Raw genomic sequence first — 20,139 nt, forward strand, 5'->3', positions numbered from 1 at the left:
GCCACATCCTTGCACAGGTACACACAGCTCATAAAGGCATACTGCATAAGCAGTGCCATTCCCCCCCAAATTTGTTGTATTATTACTTGGATTTAAATTTTGATTTTATGTAAAGGACAAATTAGTCCAGATAGAATTAAAAAAAAGTTGATAACTAAATAAATACAAACTGAAAAATTTTTAATGCATATGTATCCATCCCATATGTATTTCCGCCATATGTGCTCACCCCCTATATATTTCTATGACCCTAAAATTAGGATTGGTCCAAAATGGCCCAGAGTTAGCCATCCGTCTGAACCCAAAACAGTTCAGTTTTCATATCTTAGGGTATGTGCACAGTCTGGAATATCCTTGAAGACTTCTTCTTCTATACACTCAATTATATTTGACGGCGAATAGTGTAATTGTGCTTTTAGAAAAGTTATCATGTCATGGGACAATGAGCATGGCAAATCTGAGAGGGCAAGTCCATTATAACCAATAATATTACCATCTAGTGACCCACAATGGTCCATGGTCAGCTGTAAAACAAATAATGTGGAGACTATTATCACACAATAAATTTAGTACATTTAGATCCAGTAGACCACAGCTTACTCAAAAAAAAAAAAATCTTTCAAATCAACTGGTGCCAAAAAGTGCCAGAGATGGCCAGAGTGATTTTTATTAAAGTATTGTATTGCCCCCCATGTTATAGAAATCCCCAATATACACTTATTATGGTAAATGCTTATAAAGTGCTTTTTCCCTGCACTTACTACTGCATCAAGGCTTCACTTCCTGGATAACATGGTGATGTCACTTCCTGGATAACATGGTGATGTCACTTCCTGGATAACATGGTGATGTCACTTCCTGGATAACATGGTGATGTCACTTCCTGAATAACATGGTGATGTCACTTCCTGGATAACATGGTGATGTCACTTCCTGGATAACATGGTGATGTCACGCCCCGACTCCCAGAGCTGTGCGAGCTGTGGCTGCTGGAGAGGATGATGGCAGGGGGACACTGGGGGACACAGGGCACTGGAGGGACACTGAGCATACCTCTGCCATCATCCACTCCAGCAGCCACAGCCCGCACAGCTCTGGGAGTCTGACAACACCATATTATCAAGGAAGTGACATCACCATGTTATCCAGGAAGTGACATCACCATGTTATCCAGGAAGTGACATCACCATGTTATCCAGGAAGTGAAGCCTTGATGCAGTAGTAAGTGCAGGGAAAAAAGCACTTTATAAGCATTTCCCGTAATAAGTGTATATTGGGGGTTTGTATAACTTTTGGGAGTCAATACAATACTTCAATGAAAATTTTCGCCGGACTTCTCCTTAAGGCTATGTTCACATTACGTATGATTCCAGCCATAGTGCGAACCACGAATATACGCACGTAGTTTTGAGGTTGATGCGTTCGCTTGAAAGTATATGATATACGCCCGCACAGTCCACACTATGTATGAGCTTACGGCCGGATCGTTTACGGCTCCGTGAAAAATGAACACGACCATTGTTTGAGGACGGAAATGTTCCAACTCACGGCCGTGGATTTCCATGCGGTCCCGTACAAAGTACTTATTTCAGCCAAATTGAACTTGATTTTTCGATCCAAAAGGTTCTGTGTGGTTTACGGGGCTGGGCGAAGATTTCCAAGTAAATGACCTGCCTCAGATCGCTTCGAAACAAGCTAGGGAAGCATAACTGTACTACGGGCGTATGTTCGCGGTTTGTACGCATCAGGCCGCATGTCTATTTTTCCCACGGCCGTAGTTTCAGCCGCACATGTACGGCGGCGTACGAAATGTGGCCAGAATCGTACGTAGTGTGAACATAGCCTTAAAGTGTATTTTCAGTATTCAATATCCAAAGAGAAAAATTCACTTATGATGAAGAGGTATAAGGTAGCAATACTACAGGATATCATGCTTCTGCCTTCCCAGGTCTTGATCACGGTCGCAGAGTGCAGGAGAAGTCAGAGAGCTCTCTTCCTAATGCATGTCCATAGAGTTTGTCTATGGCTCTCTGCCTTTCTAGCACCTTCACCAGCTTTGACATACAGTTCCCATGCTGCTGAATTCTTTAACTGTGCCACACACAGGGCCGGACTGGCCATAGCGCACTTCTGGCAAATGCCAGAAGGGCCGGGGGCCGGTCCCGTGCTCCTCCTGACCTGCCGACTCCTTTCCCCAAGCGTAGGGAAAACGAGTCACTGGGCCACGAGGAGCACGGGACCGGCCCACAGCGCTCCCTCCGGCCCCCATCTGATGCGCGGCTGCCGGGGGTGTCGCGTCCTATCCCCGGCAGCGTGCCTACCATAGAGTTCTCTGTGGGCGTGTGCTGTGGTATACAGAGAGCTCTATGATACGCGCGCTGCCGGGGATAGGACGCAACACCCCCGGCAGCAGCGCATCAGACGGAGGCTGCAGGAGAAGAAAGTCTCGACAGGGGAGCGCGTTGTTAGGTGAGTTTTTTTTTTTAAACCTGCTTTGCACAGGGGGTAGGGGGAGAAGAGGAGAAGGGGCCATCTATGAGTGAGGAGGGGGGGAGGGAGAAGGAGAAGAGGCCAACTACAAGGAAGGGGGGAGGGGGGAAATCTATAGGGGGGGGAGGCCAACTATAAGGAAGGGGGGGGAGAAGGGGGCATCTATAAGGAAGGAGGGGAGAGGGGGCCATCTATAAGGGGGATGGGGAGAAAAGGCCAACTATAAGAAGGGGGGGGAGAAGGGGGCATCTTTAAGGAAGGAGGGGAGAGGGGGCCATCTATAAGGGGGGGGGACAAAATAGGGGGAGAGGGGGCCATCTATAAGGGGACAACATAGGGGGAGAGGGGGGTTATAAGGGGACATTGGGGAAGAGGGGGACATCTATAAGGGGACAATATAGGGGGAGAGGGTTCCATCTATAAGAGGACAACATAGGAGAGGCCATCTGTAAGGGGGGCATCTATAAGGGGACAACATGGGGGGCATCTATGGGGGGGGCCTTCTATAAGGGGGCAACATAAGGGGGCTATCTATAAGGAGGGGCTACAGAGTGGAGGGCCATATACTAAAATAGGATCACATAGAGTCAGCCTACCCACTAAATGAGGGCGTACAGGGGCCAATACAGATGTGCAGTGTGTATAGAGATGAGGGTGGTGCCAGAGTGAGGAGCCTAATATGTTTCTCTGGCAGATTCTGTGGATTCGTGGCTCGGAGAAGTTCTAACGGCCCAGGGTAGATAGAGAAGAAAATGAAAAGGGAAGAACTCTGATCAAAGAAGCTGTCTCCTGTGAGTCACCTGATGTAGCTGCACTGTAATGTATATGGTGTACAGAACCTGTGTAGAGCTGCGTCCACCTCTATATGACTGGATGAGGTGATAGTGATCTGTGTACAGTGGATGTTATTCAGTAGCAGCGGTGGGGTTAGTCAGTATGCGGTGGTATTAGTCAGTATGCGGTGGTCATAGTCAGTATCTGGTGGTATTAGTCAGTATATGGTGACATTAGTCAGTATGTGGTGACATTAATACCACCACATACTGACTAATGTCACCACACACTGACTAACAACACCACACACTAACACCACCACACACTGACTAATGTCACCACACACTGACCAACGTCAACACACACTGACTAATACCACCGCATACTGACTAATGTCACCACATACTGACTAATCATATTAATCAGTATGCGGTGGTATTAGTTGGTATGTGGTGGTATTAGTCAGTGTGTGGTGGTATTAGTCAGTATGTGGTGGTATTAATCAGTATGTGGTAGTATTAGTCAGTATGCGGTGGTATTAGTCAGTATGTGGTGATATTAGTCAGTATTTGGTGGTATTAGTCAGTATGTGGTGGTATTAGTCAGTATGTGGTGGTGGTGTTAATCTCAGCACGGTGACCGGGGCCGGAAGCAGTCCGTCTCCATACACTGTGTAGTGGTGATGACCTGTAACTGCAGCTCAGCTACACAGTACAGAGACAGAAGCTTCTGACCCCATTTAGTGTGTTCTTATCTGTAATTCCAGTCATGGCCGTGATGATACAACATGTAGCCGTGCTGCACTCACAACATTGTCTCATAACTTATCACCGCACGGCGAGTGGGCCTGTGTGCTTGGAAATGCCAGGGCTGATTTTCAGTCCCAGTCCGGCCCTGGCCACACAGTTTCCAAAATAATGGCAAATACCCCATGTTGTAAAAGTGACCACTTAGTGCACCCCACAGTAACAACACACAACACAGTAGTAGTGCCCTTACAGACTACTAGTTGCCCTCTTTGTAACCTGCTCACAAAATACCCTACACTGTAATACTGCCACCAGGGCCGGCGTCAGCACCAGGCATATTCGGGCAAGTGCCGGGGCCCACAGTGCCTCAAGGGGCCCCCCGACACTTGCCCATGCCATTTCTTCCCCTGTCCCTGCCCTCTCACTGCGCTCACATACTGACACACATCGCACTGTGTGCAGGTGGTGAACCCACACATCATTACCTGAGGCTGTGGGGGGAGGGGGGACGAGCCGGGCGCAGGGATGAGGGGGGCGCTGGTGAGCCACTTAAGTCATTGTGTGGCTCCTTCAGGCCTCAGTCTCTCAGCGTCGGACCAGAGGAGAGGGGGGCGGGGCTCACTGCACGGCAGACTGTAGAGGCCAAACAGCAGGCCTCTACAGGCCTGTATGAGTGTGAATATATCTCTCCATTCTGTGTAGGTATACAGCAGTGTATTATATACTTATTATCCTCCTGTATGTGTGTGTATATATCTCTCCATTCTGTGTAGGTATACAGCAGTGTATTATATACTTATTGTCCTCCTCCTGTATGAGTGTGTATATAATACACTGCTGCATACCTACACAGAATGGAGATATATATACACACACATACAGGAGGATAATAAGTATATAATACACAGCTGTATACCTACACAGAATGGAGAGATATATACACACACATACAGGAGGATAATAAGTATATAATACACTGCTGTATACCTACACAGAATGCAGAGATAGAGACCCTCTAAAAGTGATGCCACATGATTTACTATACAAAGGGGCCCACCAAAACCTGGAGCCGGCCCTGACTGCCACATACCCAGTAATGGGCCACACACAGTAACAGTATCTACCTTTTGTGTCTCACACACTGTCAGAATTGACTCCTTGTGGCACACATCCACACAATGATGATTTCCCCTTAAAGGGGTACTCCAGCGAAGAGCTTTTTCCCTGTAATTAAAATACATTACAAAGTTATATAACTTAGTAATATGCTTCAATCACCTATCTGCCCCCCTTCTCTATCTTTTCCCCCCTCAATCCCCAACCAGGAAGTGAAGTAAACTCATTCTTACCTAATTATCGTTGACCCAGGCTGCTCTGTGGCAGCCATTTTGTGACAATGACATCATCAAGAGGGAGGCGGGTATAAGCCTTGTTAATGACAAAGGTTGCTCAGCTCTAAATGGCTGACCAAGCTGAAAGCCATGTAACAGTTTTACAGAGTCAGTTAGACATCAAAGGAGACAAAGTGCATCATGGGAAAACCCAAACCAGGAAGTAAAGAAAAAATGAAGCCACCAACTGGAGCTTTAGGGACCTGCAAACAGCTGGAAATTCAAACAGAGACAGACTCAGGAGGGATGGTAAATGTAAAAACTATGTTTGATTGACTGTTTTTTTTTTTTTATTAGCGCCGGAGTACCCCTTTAAGTCTGGACAGACCTTTTTTTCAGAAATGCCAGGGAGGGGGAGGTTAAAAAAAATAACACACTCGGTTCATGACACGTCAGGTCCGCTCCGCACACCCACCCTCCCACTTCTGAAAAATAAAGAGGTCTGCCTGGACTGCCCCCTCCCTAGCATTCTTTTAAACTAAAACTGGCCTCTTTGTATTCCATACACAGTAAGGTAGCCCCCTTACCAGTGTTGGATTAGCCCACTAGAGGACCGGAGAATCCGGTGGGCCCGAGTTGTAGAACCTGCACTAACACTGACTAATTTGTTGTTTCTCACTGGTTCTTCATTGGTGGGCCCCCAGGATCATTTCCTCTGGTGGGCCCAAATACCCCAGCCTAACACTGCCCCTTACTGCTAACATCTCTCTGCACCACTATTGTATTTAACTGCATACACACCCTAAAGACACACATACAGTTTAAAGTGGTGCTTATTGGTGATAAAGAAAAAAAAAGACCTGGTTGTAGTGATGCCACAAGAGGCACATGGCAGGCTTCCTGTGACAGCATTGAAATCTGGGACATTTGGGTGGATAACAATGAAAAGATTATATATATATATATATATATATATATATATATATATATATATATATATAGTATATATGGGATTGTTGAGGAAAGGGGGCAACAGGTCAACTAAATGAATGCATGTCCTCCGTCTGACAGATCTTTTAGGCTAAGTTTGAGGATCAAGGATATGGGTATTTCGGAGCCTCCATCGGCAAGTGATCATTTCGCCCACTAGAGGTCACTGTCTAACAGTAAGGAATTGCCTAGTTGCCTGGTACTATGTGTGCTACCACTGATGACCTCCAGTTAACATCCAGTAGGTTCCATCCACATATACATTTATTTCTGGGTGTTTTTACCCCAGCTGTTAGAATATATATATATAGCTTGGAATATGACAACCTCCAGTGTTCTGTCTGATGGCTCAGGAATCGCTCACAGCATTCTGATAAGTTTCTTTCTTCATTCCAACCCAAAAACAATACAACCTCTATACAATACAGTCTCTATATATAGGCACCATTTTCTAGGTATGGCGTTTCTTCTGTTATTTTTCTACAGAACAGGCTTTTCTATGGAAAACACCAGGAAAAAAAGCATTAGGGGGATAACACTGAATGAAAAAAAAAACATAATAGACACAGGATGTTTCTTATGTGCATTTAAAACCATGGAAAAAAGTGTGTGAGGAGGAGGCCTTAGCGACATATTCTTCCTTAGAAGCAATACTTTTGGAGCAGATTACTTACGGGGCTGGTACTTCTGGTGCGATCAGGCGGCCGCACGCGCGGGTGGGGGTGTTTGGGGGATGGTTGGGCTACGCGTTCTTTTCAGGACAGGGGGACGGGTGGTGCTCACCCTGTGCACAGGACGGGGGGCTGGTACTTATGGTGCGATAAGGCGGCATGGGGGGGGGGACGACTTGGGGGTCTTTAGGTCATACTTGTACTATGGGCTCCTGTCAGGGCGGGAAGCAGGTAACTGAATTTTGTGCCAAAAGTACAGGAAGGGCCTTTTTATTTTTACATGTAATGTCTACATATACTGCGCCCCCTTCTGGACAGTTTGGGTATAGACCTGAGTCTTGACGTCACTTTTTTTTTAGAGAAATTGAGGCCTGTCTGATCTATTAAATTGAGGGAAATAGCACTATATGTGCATTTCCCATAATTAGCGTATATTAGGAATCTGTCTAACTTTGCTTAGGAAATAAAATGTTAAAGGCCGAAGTTGTCCTTTAATAGAGTGGTATGTATGATACTTAAAGGGATTCAATGAGTTATTTTTACTTGTCCTCTATCCACATGATAGGTGGTATATAGGTAGTACTTTTCAGTAATTTTCACATTCCACTTTTAGAACTAGAAAAAGAGTAAAAAATCATCTGCCATAGACACTGTTATCTAATCTAACCAGTTGCAAAGAGCGACAATCTTGAGCTGGTAGCTGAGTATACACTGCTGTATACTGTGCAACACCTCTTTGCTTACAGTAGTATATACTCACTACTGTACAAAACTTTAATATCTATTTTTTCTCTGACTAGCATTATCCCTTTCTGGAAAACAAAGGACAAAAAAATCATCTGCCATACAGTATAATACAAGTGTCCTACAGTCTAACCCAGGGATGGGGAACCTTCGGCCCTCCAGCTTTTGCAAAACTACAATTCCCATCATGCCTGGGCAGCCGAAGCTTCGGCTGCCCAGGCATGATGGGAATTGTAGTTTTACAACATCTGGAGGACCAAAGGTTCCCCATCCCTGGTTTAACCATTGTCCTTGTGCCACCATGTAGTGGTGGGGACTGAGTATACGCCGCTGTATACTGTGCTACACTTTTCTGTTGTAAAAGTGGTGTAATTCAGGGATGTGGGGGTCTTTAATGGATCCATGTAAGCTCCCCCTTCCATGCCAGTTCCATTTTTGTGGAGTTTTCATCACTTTTTGAGGTTTTCAGGTGCACCAGACACCCTCCCCTCTGCCGAATAGGAGGCTCTTGTAAAAATGTGTCTCCCATTGACTTTAATGAGGTTACTTCACTCGAGCACTCAAGTATTTTAGTATCTCTAATAGCTATATGATTCAGTAGAACTGTTGTGAGTCTGTAGTGCTGACTATACAATGAGTATGTATGAGCCTGGCTTCACACTGCCTTAAAATCACCAATAAAAACACCATGAGTGGCATTTTTTCTCCCATAAACTTCAATGGGATTGTTCTAATTGTCTCAAAATTGCCATTGCTGTCCGTATGGTGTTTTTTTTCTGTTGTTTTTGTCACCTTTTGTGGTCCAGCAACTAGATCATGTGATGGCAGAGGGAAAAAAAAGTTCAGCACACTAAAATGCCTAAACCACAAATAGGATCATTCACAAATCAAGTCAAAAACGGCAAAAAAAAAACCACATTGGCAGTTTTTATGGCTTTTTTTGGAGGCTTGAAAAACGCCATTTAAAGAGGATGTACCACCAGGTATGTCCTCTTTAATCTGAACCGATGGATTGAACGGCGCTGTCACAGGGAAGCCGATGCCGCGGTCCGAAAAACGGTTCCCGCGCATGGCGCCGTTCTATGCACCGGAAACGGCCGGTGCTCAAGCACTGGAGGTAGGCCGACCCGCCCCCAGTGGTAGGTCGGCCCACCCCCTCCCACTGGGGGTGGGCCGACCTACCTCCAGTTCCGGTGCATAAAACGGCGCCGTGCACGGGAGCCGGGCCGCAGGCCGAAAAACGGACCGCGGCACCGGTGCTTAAGCACTGGAGGTAGGCCGGCCCACCCCCAGATTAAAGAGGATGCACCTGGTGGTACATACCCTTTAAAAAGGATGTGTGAGGGCACCCTTCCATCATGTAAAATTGACCTAAAAAGGTTTAGTTCTCCCAAATACAACACTATAAATAAATCAAACTCAATTTTTGTAGAAACTTTCAAAAACAGCCTTGGATTAAAACCCCACTCATGACCGTAAAAATTTAGGGAGTTATATTTTTTTAGAGGTCAGATATAGATTAAACTGAAGTGGATTTTACATTTTACATAGAAATGTTGAAGATTTGAAGGTTTTCTTGGCAGATAAATTTAGTTTGGATATAAATTTATTATGCATCACACACAGAATAAGCAGGGGTTTTTTTTGTTGTTTTTTTTGCAGCAACTATATTCATCCAAAAGAGAATTCACGGAATCTGCTCGCGTACGGAACCCGATGTATTGTGTCAAATGGGGTTAATGAGTGAGTAGGTTGTAAATACAGCTGCAGAAACAAACCTTTCTAATGGCAATACTTTGGCAAAGAAAGAAACCAAGTGTTTTTGTTTAAACCCAACATAATGGACAGAAATAAATAGAAACGTAATTGCTTCTCTGGATTATGTTTAGAATAATATAATTCCGGAGATTTTAAAGCTTGCTGAAATGTCATCAGTTTTATTTTTTTCCAAATTATTTTTCCTTTTACTGAAATGCCACCTGCAAGCTTCCTGTTTCTTTTGAGTGTTTTCTTCATTTTTTATTAAAAAATTCTGCTGATGGCTTTCTCTGAGCAAAACTAAGCATTTGCCGAGCTCAGAAAGTTAGTGAGACTCCATTAGTTTACTGTAATGGAGATATGAATTTCTACAATCTAAGATAGAGGTAATCATTCTTTTCAAGGAAAGGGACAGGACAAGGAAAGGGAACCTAGCCGGAGCGTGTGCTCTTGAAACGTTGCAATCTTCTCATGGATTCGTTGGATTTTCATTCCCTACCGTGAACTACATCCAGATGGCTGCAAGATGAAATAGGAGGTTTTGAAAAAAGACTTTGCCGCTACAACACACTGAGTGATATATGCACAATTTCTTTAATATGAACATGTTTCAGTCACCACCTGGGGTATCTGGGAGCCACCAATGAAGAACCATTGAGAAAGACATGTCAGACAGAGTTAGTGAAGGCTCTAAGGGCCCTATTCCATTGTTCGCATAATCGTTAACGATAAACGATCCAAACAACCTGAAATCGTTCACCCATTTACATGGAACGATAATTGTTACTTATGTTTTTGCGTTCGTCACTGCTGCAGACGTCTTATTCAATGCGAACGAGCAACGATAAAAATAGGTCAAGGTCTTATTAAACGATCAACGATTTCTCGTTCGGTCGTTAACTGTTATTCAAACGAACGATTATCGTTTAGATTCAAACAATTTAACGATAATCGTCCTGTGGAATAGGGCCCTAAAGCTGGGAAGCCCACCGGAGGATTCTCCAGTCCTCTGGCCGGCCAGTCCGATACTATGGGCAATACAGGTAGGACTCCCACATTCTCCTCCTATATGTAACCCTGTGGGAAAGGGCTTCCAGTCCCTATGGTCAGGAATAGATCATAGCTCATGCAGTGAAGGTTGTTGCAGTGGTCTCCTTTTAATCTGAATATACATGATATAGTTCTATGCTATCGGCACTGATAGAACATTTAGCTTCATTGCAGTTGGCAGTAAGAGTGTGTAGGTATCCATGGAGAGCTGGCTCTGTTACTTTCACACTGGCTAATCAGAATCTTACTGGAGGGCATTTTGGGCTTACAGACATAAATCCAGTACTGGTTGAAAGTCGGGAGTTTATACCAAGAATATATAGAAACCTACAGACAAGGAGAATATAGTATAATTCTGTCTCCAAGCGCACACAGCTCTGTAGTTGGGAAAGGCTTCATGAATAAGTTAAATCCCAAATGGGCGAGAGAAATAAATGCAATTTACAAATTAAGCTCTATGGCTTTCTTGGCATAATAAGATTTTTCTTTTACAACTTCTTATAAACATACATCCAGGGGACATAGTTAGGAAGCCATGTATAAAAGGAGGAAATGTGATTAGAGAAAATGACAGACAGGCCAATGTCCTATGTAAACTAGAAGCAAGTGATCACTGCAGGTCAGACTCCTCTAACCCCCCCCCAGTGATCAGCTATTATCATAGCCAGGGGAAGCCAGTAATTTTACCTACAAGAGGGTTTCTTTAAACAGGAAAAGTCTATACCTCATTGGGAAATCACCGATCTTTATGGACCATGGAGAGGTGAATGCTGGATGTGAACTTTAAGGGCAAAGAACCAGGAGATTCCTAAAGCGGTCAATACACATTAAATTAGTCATCACAAATTTTGGTGGGATCAACAGTGTCATTTTTATGCTAGCAGTCCAGTCCTCCACTCATGGAAGAGGAAAGGGGAATGAAGGGTGTACAGGTTTCTTCTCTTTCTGTGTAAATCAGGGATGGGGAACCTTCGGCCCTCTAGCTGTTGCAAAACTACAATTCCCATCATGGCTGGACAGCCAAAGCTTTAGCTTCGGCTGTCCAGGCATGATGGGAATTGTAGTTTTACAACAGCTGGAGGGCCAAAGGTTCCTCATCCTTGGTGTAAATGGACCCTTAGATGACCCGATAATTGTTTAGCAAGGACTGTATGGACATCGTTAGCAGTCTGTGCAGCCCTTGCCCAAACAGTGAATACATTCCCTGTACATTCCCGTTCTTCTCCTGTGCTCTGCATGCTCCTCAGTCCTGCGGTTGCAGCTTCAGAGTCGGTCTCTGAGCTGACAGGCCACTCAGCCAATCACTGGCTGGAACCACCTTGGGCAGAGATTGGCTGAGCAGCCTGTCAGTTCACAGACCGGCTCTAAAGCTGCAGCCGCATCACTGGGACGCATGCAGAGCGCAGGAGACCAGGAGCGTGGACAGGTAATATATTCACTGTTTGTTCAATCATCAGCCGTCAGCCATTTTACCGATCGGACCAATTAAAGCTGCATTTACACACAGAGGTAATTCACCAATTTATCTGACAGATTTTTGAAGCCAAACCCAAGAATGAATTTAAAAAGAGGAGAAATCTTAGTCTTTCCTTTATGACCTATTCCTGGTTAATAGTCTATTCCTGGTTTCAGCTTCAAAAATCTCTCAGATAAATTGGTCAATTATCTGTGCATGTAAAACGCAGCCTAAGCGTAAAATGAGACAACCTACATTATCCGCATCATCCCCATGGTTGTCCATTCTTCAGTATCAAGGAGTCACAGCATTCTAGAATATATTTTTGGTTTTACACTGAAAAGTTCTGTTACAGAAAAACTAAAACGATAGTGAGTAAGACATAAGAAGAAAGGACTTTGGGAGGTATTGTGATATCTAAGGGTTCATTAACACCCCAAAGGATGCAGCATTATTCTGGTTGACAAGACTGAAAAAAATAAATTTATATATAATAAGAAACTGGTAGTGGAAGCAGCAAATTGCACATCAACCAACAGACTAGTGTTCACCTCTGAGGGCGGGTGCCTTATGTAAGGTTTGCTCTATTCCATGTACTGGCACTGAAAACATGGCGCATATGGGCACTTTATTACTACAGAATATACTACTTATATGTAACTATATGACTGGGGTAGGTGTATATAATATTAAGAATCAGGCAACAACAAATCCTTTTATCAGCAGAAGATGTAAAAATGTATATTTAATTAAACAGTATGTCATTTATGCATAAAAAAGTAGATTTTTTTTACTGCTAGAAATACAAGATTGGTCAGCACGATGACATGAGGAGATATCCTAGTCTTCTAATATACAGATCTCTTCAGTCTTCTCCTCCGCACAGCTTCAGGAGAACCTTCCTGTAATCTCCAGAACAGTCCCCCTGGAAAGCAAGGTAAAATGTCAGCAGGCAGGTTACTCCTCATCTCTAATGTTATACCAATGAATATACTTTCCCACAGTTATTAGAGTAACCCCTTCTTGCATCTGTCTACTAAGCTACACTTCAGCCAAAGACCCAAGGTTATCAGAGCTTATCAGAGCTTCTCTTATGCTGCACCATTACAATCTGAAAAAGCCTATCCATACACAAAGGTCATCATGCAACAGATAACTCTGACATTTCTTTTATTAAACAGGTCATGTGTCATAAAAACCAAGGCGTCCCCTGGAGCTTCTGGCCTAGACCGCCATGGGATAAGACGTAAGTTTTTATGACATCTTCAAAATGGGGATAACCCCTATAACATACATGTTCTCTCTAGATAAAATAGGAAAATCAACTAGACCTTCTTATAAAGCTCATTCGGGTCTTTATTCTTTAACTCTCTTATATCACTACTAGACACACCAAGACCTGGAGCTTTCCCGCTAGGTCTGAGACTGTTTGTGTTGCTGTGATCACCTTAATAAAGGAGTGCAGAGACTTTCCATACATCTTCTTGAACTCTGAGCGGATTTCTAACATGTCGATTTCACATCGGGAGACCATCACTCTGATCAGGGTGTTATCATCGGTGCCGAGACCCTGCGAGATAAACACATACATGTATATTCATACCAAATGTCTGCAAAGTGCTCAGTCTATACTGTATATAAGAACTTGTCTCTGTATTCTATTTGTAATACTTTTACCAAACATCATGTTTGTAACATTGCGTATTTGTATAGTAATAAAACTACTATGAACAAAACCAGATTACATCACAGAGCAACAGTTAAAATAAGATGAAAGAGGATAAACTGTATGTGAGCAAAATCATCATTTTTCTTGTCCAAAGGATCAATATACAACAGATAATGAAATCCTGCCCTAGTCAATTCCAAGACAGTCTTAATGCATGTAACAGGTTGTTCATCTGTCTCAGTCAGACATGATCTACCCTTTTTTTTTAGGCCTGAAATAAGGTTTTCATTCATTGACTGCAAGCAGAGTTGTTTACTATGGTCAGGAATTATACATTGGACTTAAAGTGGTATTTCACTCAAACATAACTTTTGATATGTTGCTGCCCATGGCAAAACTAACAACTCATTCAATTCAATTATCTATTCAGTCTCCTTCCCCCAGCTCTGAGCTGCTGCTTTCTGCTGAAGACACACAAAAAAAATGTGTGTGAGTTTTTCTCTTGGTCTCTTCCCCCCCCCCCCCCTACATTCTGAGACAGCTGATGTAAACAAGCCCCTATACACAACATTGTAGCTTCTTTGTAATGCTGGGAGAGTAAATCTGAGGTCAAGTTGCTGATGAACCCATTGATTACCCTCTCTGCATTACAAAGTTGCAGATAGGGACTTGTGTTACATCAGATGTCTCTGAAAGGAGGGGGAGGAGGAGACTGGGAGAACAGCTCACACAAGGTATTTTGAGGAGAATGAATAGATAATAACAAGTATAATAGGAATTAAACAGTCTCACTAAGGGCAGCTAAATGTGAAAGTTATGTTTGAACAGAATAAATACCCCTTTAATTTGCTTAAATTTAGAAATACCCTTTACAATTGAGATGTACAGATGAGAATTAGGATACCCCTACTATCAATCTCTCGGTAATCCACCACTACCTGATTGTAGAAAATTCTATATGTTATATAGTGTATGGTGATCTTTTAACTTTGCAATCACATTCTGGGAGCAGAAGTCTGTTTTGTAGGAGAGCAGGGAGATAAACAAGTTATAGAGCAAGGACAAACAGTTGTTGGAACCCAGCTTTCCCAGTGCCCTAAGCAGCAGGACTGTCTGTATAACCAAGTGCATTTGCCTTCAGAATTTGGGAAGGCGACTATCATATTGGGCACCCAGTTTTTCCAATTGAGTTCCTTGCAGTGGATTAAATTTAAACTTAATTTTTCAATGATCCCTGCACATTATGCTGCAGCCAATCACTGGCCTCAGTGGTCATGTGATAAATAAGCAGGACAACACCACGGAGGCCACTGATTGGCAGCACCATCATGTGCACAACATACAGGAGGTCACTGCAGCACTTCCAGGGGAGGGAACTTAGGGCAATTCCTTTAATGACTACAACTATATGCTCTGTATGGGAGATCCATTTGCTTGTCTATAACTTTGATCACTGAATCTTGCATTCTTCCTTTAAGTCTGGAACTATATATAATCTTCCAACCAAGGAAATTTTTTATAGAAAATTGAGACACAGAACCTCCCAGAAATAGTTAATTGTAAATTTCCTGTAAATCAATGGAAAATTTAGTCTGTTATTCATCATCTATATTCACTCCCCTCCTTTAAAACAGATTCCTCTAATTTTTATATATTAGTTCAAGCAATGCTTTAGACACGTTAGAGTAGGTGCTATATTTAGGACATTTAAAAAAAAAAAAAAAACACGCATGCCATGGATCCCCTTTAAATATTCAAATAAAGTCAGCTTTATTTTCAGCTGAGAGACAGAATTTAATAGGAAAAAAAAAAATATTCCAAGCAAAATATGGCACAACCCAGTCACAGTTCTGTATTCACACTGACTCATTTTCCTTGTCCATTATTTGTCCCCCCCCATGAATCTCGCCTGCTCGCCTTCTCTTTAGCTCTCCCTCCCGCTCCGAGCAGACAGGAGAGCTGTAATGAATGCCAAGCAGAGCCGCCGCTTCTACGCACATTTGTCACATGTGGTTCAGCTTCACTGGAGCTTAAAAGAGCAAATCCTTCAGTAAGTAAGAAAAATACCCGGGCATTACTAGTAGAGTGCCCTAGATAGCGTATTCCTTCTGCAAAGTGACACACGACCACAAACAGGAGTATCATGCATTTCTATTGTATCCCAATAATCCCCTTCACAGAACACTGTGCACATCTAATTTGTTGATCTTAATAGGCAACACTCATTAATATGTAAAGCCGCGAAATATGTCATGTACTCCAAGCATTCATTATGTTACACGTAGGTAATATACTGTGTCATCCTATAGACTCCCTTCTATCCTGGCATAGTGGACCCTCCATAGTTAGCACAACTTACAGAGAGACAGCAAAATAAAGCACCTATTGAAGTGTATGGTGTGTGCTGATTTCAGCGGACACAACACTCATGTTGGACTAGGACAGTTCACACTGTCATCATACTGACTATGCCTGTCAAAGCTTCCTGCCTGAATCAGAGAGTCGCCATCAATAAGAGGTGAAGCTCCTCAATCAAGATGACATACTATAAAAACAGAAACTACAACCACCAAAAGTGTTGCTTTATCCTCCCTCCATAAGTTCTTTTTTTCCTGGACATCTGTTAAATCTAATTCAATGCTGGCTCTGGTCCCCACTACTCCCAAAGTGCATAGCCAAGTCACATAGCACTTGTTCTAGGGGTCGGAAGTCAGTTTCACAGTGTAACGTTAGGAGACTCTAAATCCAAGGGTTACATTAAGAAAGAGAGGTTCAGTCCATGCACAAACCCCAGTGTGAAACAGCTGGGACTGCCATTGGTGTGCTGTGCTGTCACTTCACACAGAGCACAGAGAGAAGCACTTCGCTGTGCACTTCTCCTGGCTGGTTCCGATTAAATCAGAGAGATCAGCTGAATCCTACATGCCCAGAATGTGTAGGCCTATTATTAGCCCAGGAGGTGCCAATGTACAGTGTAGGGTCCGTCCTTCTGAGGTCACCTTAAAGTGGCGGGATGGTACACACTATTTAATCAAATGGTATTCTAAGAACCTCAGCAATTTTTTCTTTAGCAGTTTTGCAGTTCTAAATATCTATAAAGACCATGGGGGAGATTTATCAAACATGTTATAAAGTGAAACTGGCTCAGTTGCCCCTAGCAACCAATCAGATTCCACCTTTCATTCCTCACAGACTCTTTGGAAAATGAAAGGTGGAATCTGATTGGTTGCTAGGGGCAACTGAGCCAGTTTCACTTTACACAATGTTTGATAAATCTCCCCCATATGTCTTGGCATTTGCTGCATGATGTTGCATTTTTCTGTATTTTTTTATTTTAGCCATGGCAGCATGCACAAGCATAGTGAGAATAGTTGTATTGGATGTGCTGACCAAATGTTTTAGCGACCAGTCAGGGTCTAAACAACCAGACTCATAGAGTGACGGGAGTTTCCTCCCACTGGGGGCGGGCCTGCCTCCCGTGCAGGACACAGGAACCGGGCCATGGTTTAAAAAAAAAAAAAAAAAAAAAAAAGGAAGGACAGTGGCACCAGCGCCATTCTATCCATGTGCAAAACTTAAGAGACAGTACCATCAGTACATTTGCTTTAAGGCACATGCAAAAGAGTTGTTTGTATGTCAGGGTATATGAATGTAATAGAATTTCTAGTGTTAGTGTGAACGCAGTCTATGCTTCACAGGTTTTTAAGGTATGTGCATTTGATATTGGAAAATCCTCTTCACATAATCGAAATTTATCTTCACTGAAACTATGCTACTATTCCAGGAAGTCCTGTTCGATTTTACATCAGGTGATTCCCAGAACACGGTATTCCAGTACAAGATAATACTGAGAAGACGTGTCAGGAGAAGAACCTGTGGCCTCTGCAGCGAGAACACGTTATAATGAATGCATCTGGAGTTCTGTGATGTTTAATGTAAGGACTTCACTCCTTATACTCATAGAGAAATTCTTATTGATCGCATGCATTGATTTGTTAGGTGCGGTAAAAGCTTTCATTTAGCTGTGAACAACTCACCTTCATGGATTTATACAATCTCTCAGCAAAGTAAGCAGGTCTGCTCCTGAGGCACTTTACTGCAAAATTAGAATGTACAGGTTAAAAAACACAATGCATTATTATCCATTTAAAAGGGATTCTTTAAAAAGGTTTAAAGCATAAAGTGATGTCAAAAACAGGAATAACAAACACTATATACAATGGAAGGGTGTTTTTGCACACAGTGATACCACATTGGACAGAATAAACACTAGCGATTTCTTGATGTGACCATTAGGCCCACGCAGATTCGTCGTTAAAAATTTTGTGAGAAATTTCCGCTGCGTGAACAACAGAGCGGAAATCCCATTGAACAGAATGGGACATTGCTCTGTTCATATTTTACAGCCAGAATTTCAAGCAGAATCCGCGGCAAAGTTGGGTATGTGCACACTGAGGAATAGGCAAGGAATTAAAGTTCAGATCAATGTCCCATTGTGTTCAATGGAATTTCTGCTTTGTTGTTCACACTGCTGAATTTCCGAGCAAAATTTGTTGCCGCAGACCCACAGAACTCTGCTCCTATTCTGCCAGAGCTGAATAGCTGAGGAATTGAAGAGGAAAGTTATCTGCTTGAAATTCCTCAGTGTGCACATACCCTTAAGCACAGATCCTGCTTCAAATTCCTCGCCGATTCCTCACTGTGAATATACTCTTAGGGCCCTTGCACACTGAGCAATTCTCGAGGAATTGTAGCTGAAAGTTTTCAGGCAGAATTCAAGCAGAATTTAAGCCCCCCATTGACTACTATAGGATTCCTCTAGCAGATCTACAGCAGAAAATTCTGCTCGGAAATTCTGCAGTGTGAACAACAGAGCAGAAAACCCATTGAACACAATGGGACTTTGCTCTGCACATTTTTTACGGGAGGAATTTCAAGCTGAATTTTGAGCTGAATTTCAAGCTGAATTCCTCGCCTTTTCCTCAGTGTGCACATAGCCTTAGGGTATGTGCACACTGAGGAAAAGGCGAGGAATTCAGCTTGAAATTCAGCTTAAATTCAGCTTGAAATTCCTCCCGTAAAAAATGTGCAGAGCAAAGTCCCATTGTGTTCAATGGGTTTTCTGCTCTGTTGTTCACACTGCAGAATTTCCGAGCAGAATTTTCTGCTGTAGATCTGCTAGAGGAATCCTATAGAAGTCAATGGGGGGCTTAAATTCTGCTTGAATTCTGCCTGAAAACTTTCAGCTACAATTCCTCGAGAATTGCTCAGTGTGCACATACCCTTAGGGCCCTTGCACACTGAGCAATTCTCGAGGAATTGTAGGTGAAAGATTTCAGGCAGAATTTAAGCCCCCGATTGACTTCTATAGGATTCCTCTAGCAGATCTCCAGCAGAAAATTCTGCTCGGAAATTCTGCAGTGTGAACAACAGAGCAGAAAACCCATTGAACACAATGGGACTTTGCTCTGTACATATTTTACGGGAGGAATTTCAAGCTGAATTTCAAGCTGAATTCAAAGCTGAATTCCTCGCCTTTTCCTCAGTGTGCACATACCCTTAAGGCTATGTGCACACTGAGCAATTCTCGAGGAATTGTAGCTGAAAGTTTTCAGGCAGAATTCAAGCAGAATTTAAGCTCCCCATTGACTACTATAGGGTTCCTCTAGCAGATCTACAGCAGAAAATTCTGCTCGGAAATTCTGCAGTGTGAACAACAGAGCAGAAAACCCATTGAACACAATGGGACTTTGCTCTGTACATATTTTACGGGAGGAATTTCAAGCTGAATTTCAAGCTGAATTCAAAGCTGAATTCCTCGCCTTTTCCTCAGTGTGCACATACCCTTAAGGCTATGTGCACACTGAGCAATTCTCGAGGAATTGTAGCTGAAAGTTTTCAGGCAGAATTCAAGCAGAATTTAAGCTCCCCATTGACTACTATAGGGTTCCTCTAGCAGATCTACAGCAGAAAATTCTGCTCGGAAATTCTGCAGTGTGAACAACAGAGCAGAAAACCCATTGAACACAATGGGACTTTGCTCTGCACATTTTTTACGGGAGGAATTTCAAGCTGAATTTTGAGCTGAATTTCAAGCTGAATTCCTCGCCTTTTCCTCAGTGTGCACATACCCTTAGGGGCCCTTGCACACTGAGCAATTCTCGAGGAATTGTAGCTGAAAGTTTTCAGGCAGAATTCAAGCAGAATTTAAGCCCCCCATTGACTACTATAGGATTCCTCTAGCAGATCTACAGCAGAAAATTCTGCTCGGAAATTCTGCAGTGTGAACAACAGAGCAGAAAACCCATTGAACACAATGGGACTTTGCTCTGCACATTTTTTACGGGAGGAATTTCAAGCTGAATTTCGAGCTGAATTTCAAGCTGAATTCCTCGCCTTTTCCTCAGTGTGCACATAGCCTTAGGCTATGTGCACACTGAGCAATTCTCGAGGAATT

General features: G+C 43.0%; 1 protein-coding gene across 2 annotated transcripts in view; it reads right to left on the reverse strand.

The window, feature by feature from the left end:
• Nucleotides 1-12,727: 12,727 nt before the first annotated feature.
• The window catches only part of ANXA4 (annexin A4), a 67,103-nt gene continuing 59,691 nt past the window's right edge, over nt 12,728-20,139 (reverse strand). For both annotated transcript variants that reach the window (XM_069943158.1, XM_069943149.1), the window contains exons 11-13: nt 17,720-17,778; nt 13,461-13,583; nt 12,728-12,938 (exon numbers count right to left, since the gene is read on the reverse strand). In XM_069943158.1, coding sequence (XP_069799259.1) covers nt 12,879-12,938; nt 13,461-13,583; nt 17,720-17,778 — 242 coding nt within the window. In that variant the 3' untranslated portion in view covers nt 12,728-12,878. The remainder of the gene's footprint in view (nt 12,939-13,460; nt 13,584-17,719; nt 17,779-20,139) is intronic.

The sequence above is a fragment of the Dendropsophus ebraccatus genome, chromosome 1 (genome assembly GCF_027789765.1).
Source record: "Dendropsophus ebraccatus isolate aDenEbr1 chromosome 1, aDenEbr1.pat, whole genome shotgun sequence".
Lineage (NCBI taxonomy): Eukaryota > Metazoa > Chordata > Amphibia > Anura > Hylidae > Dendropsophus > Dendropsophus ebraccatus.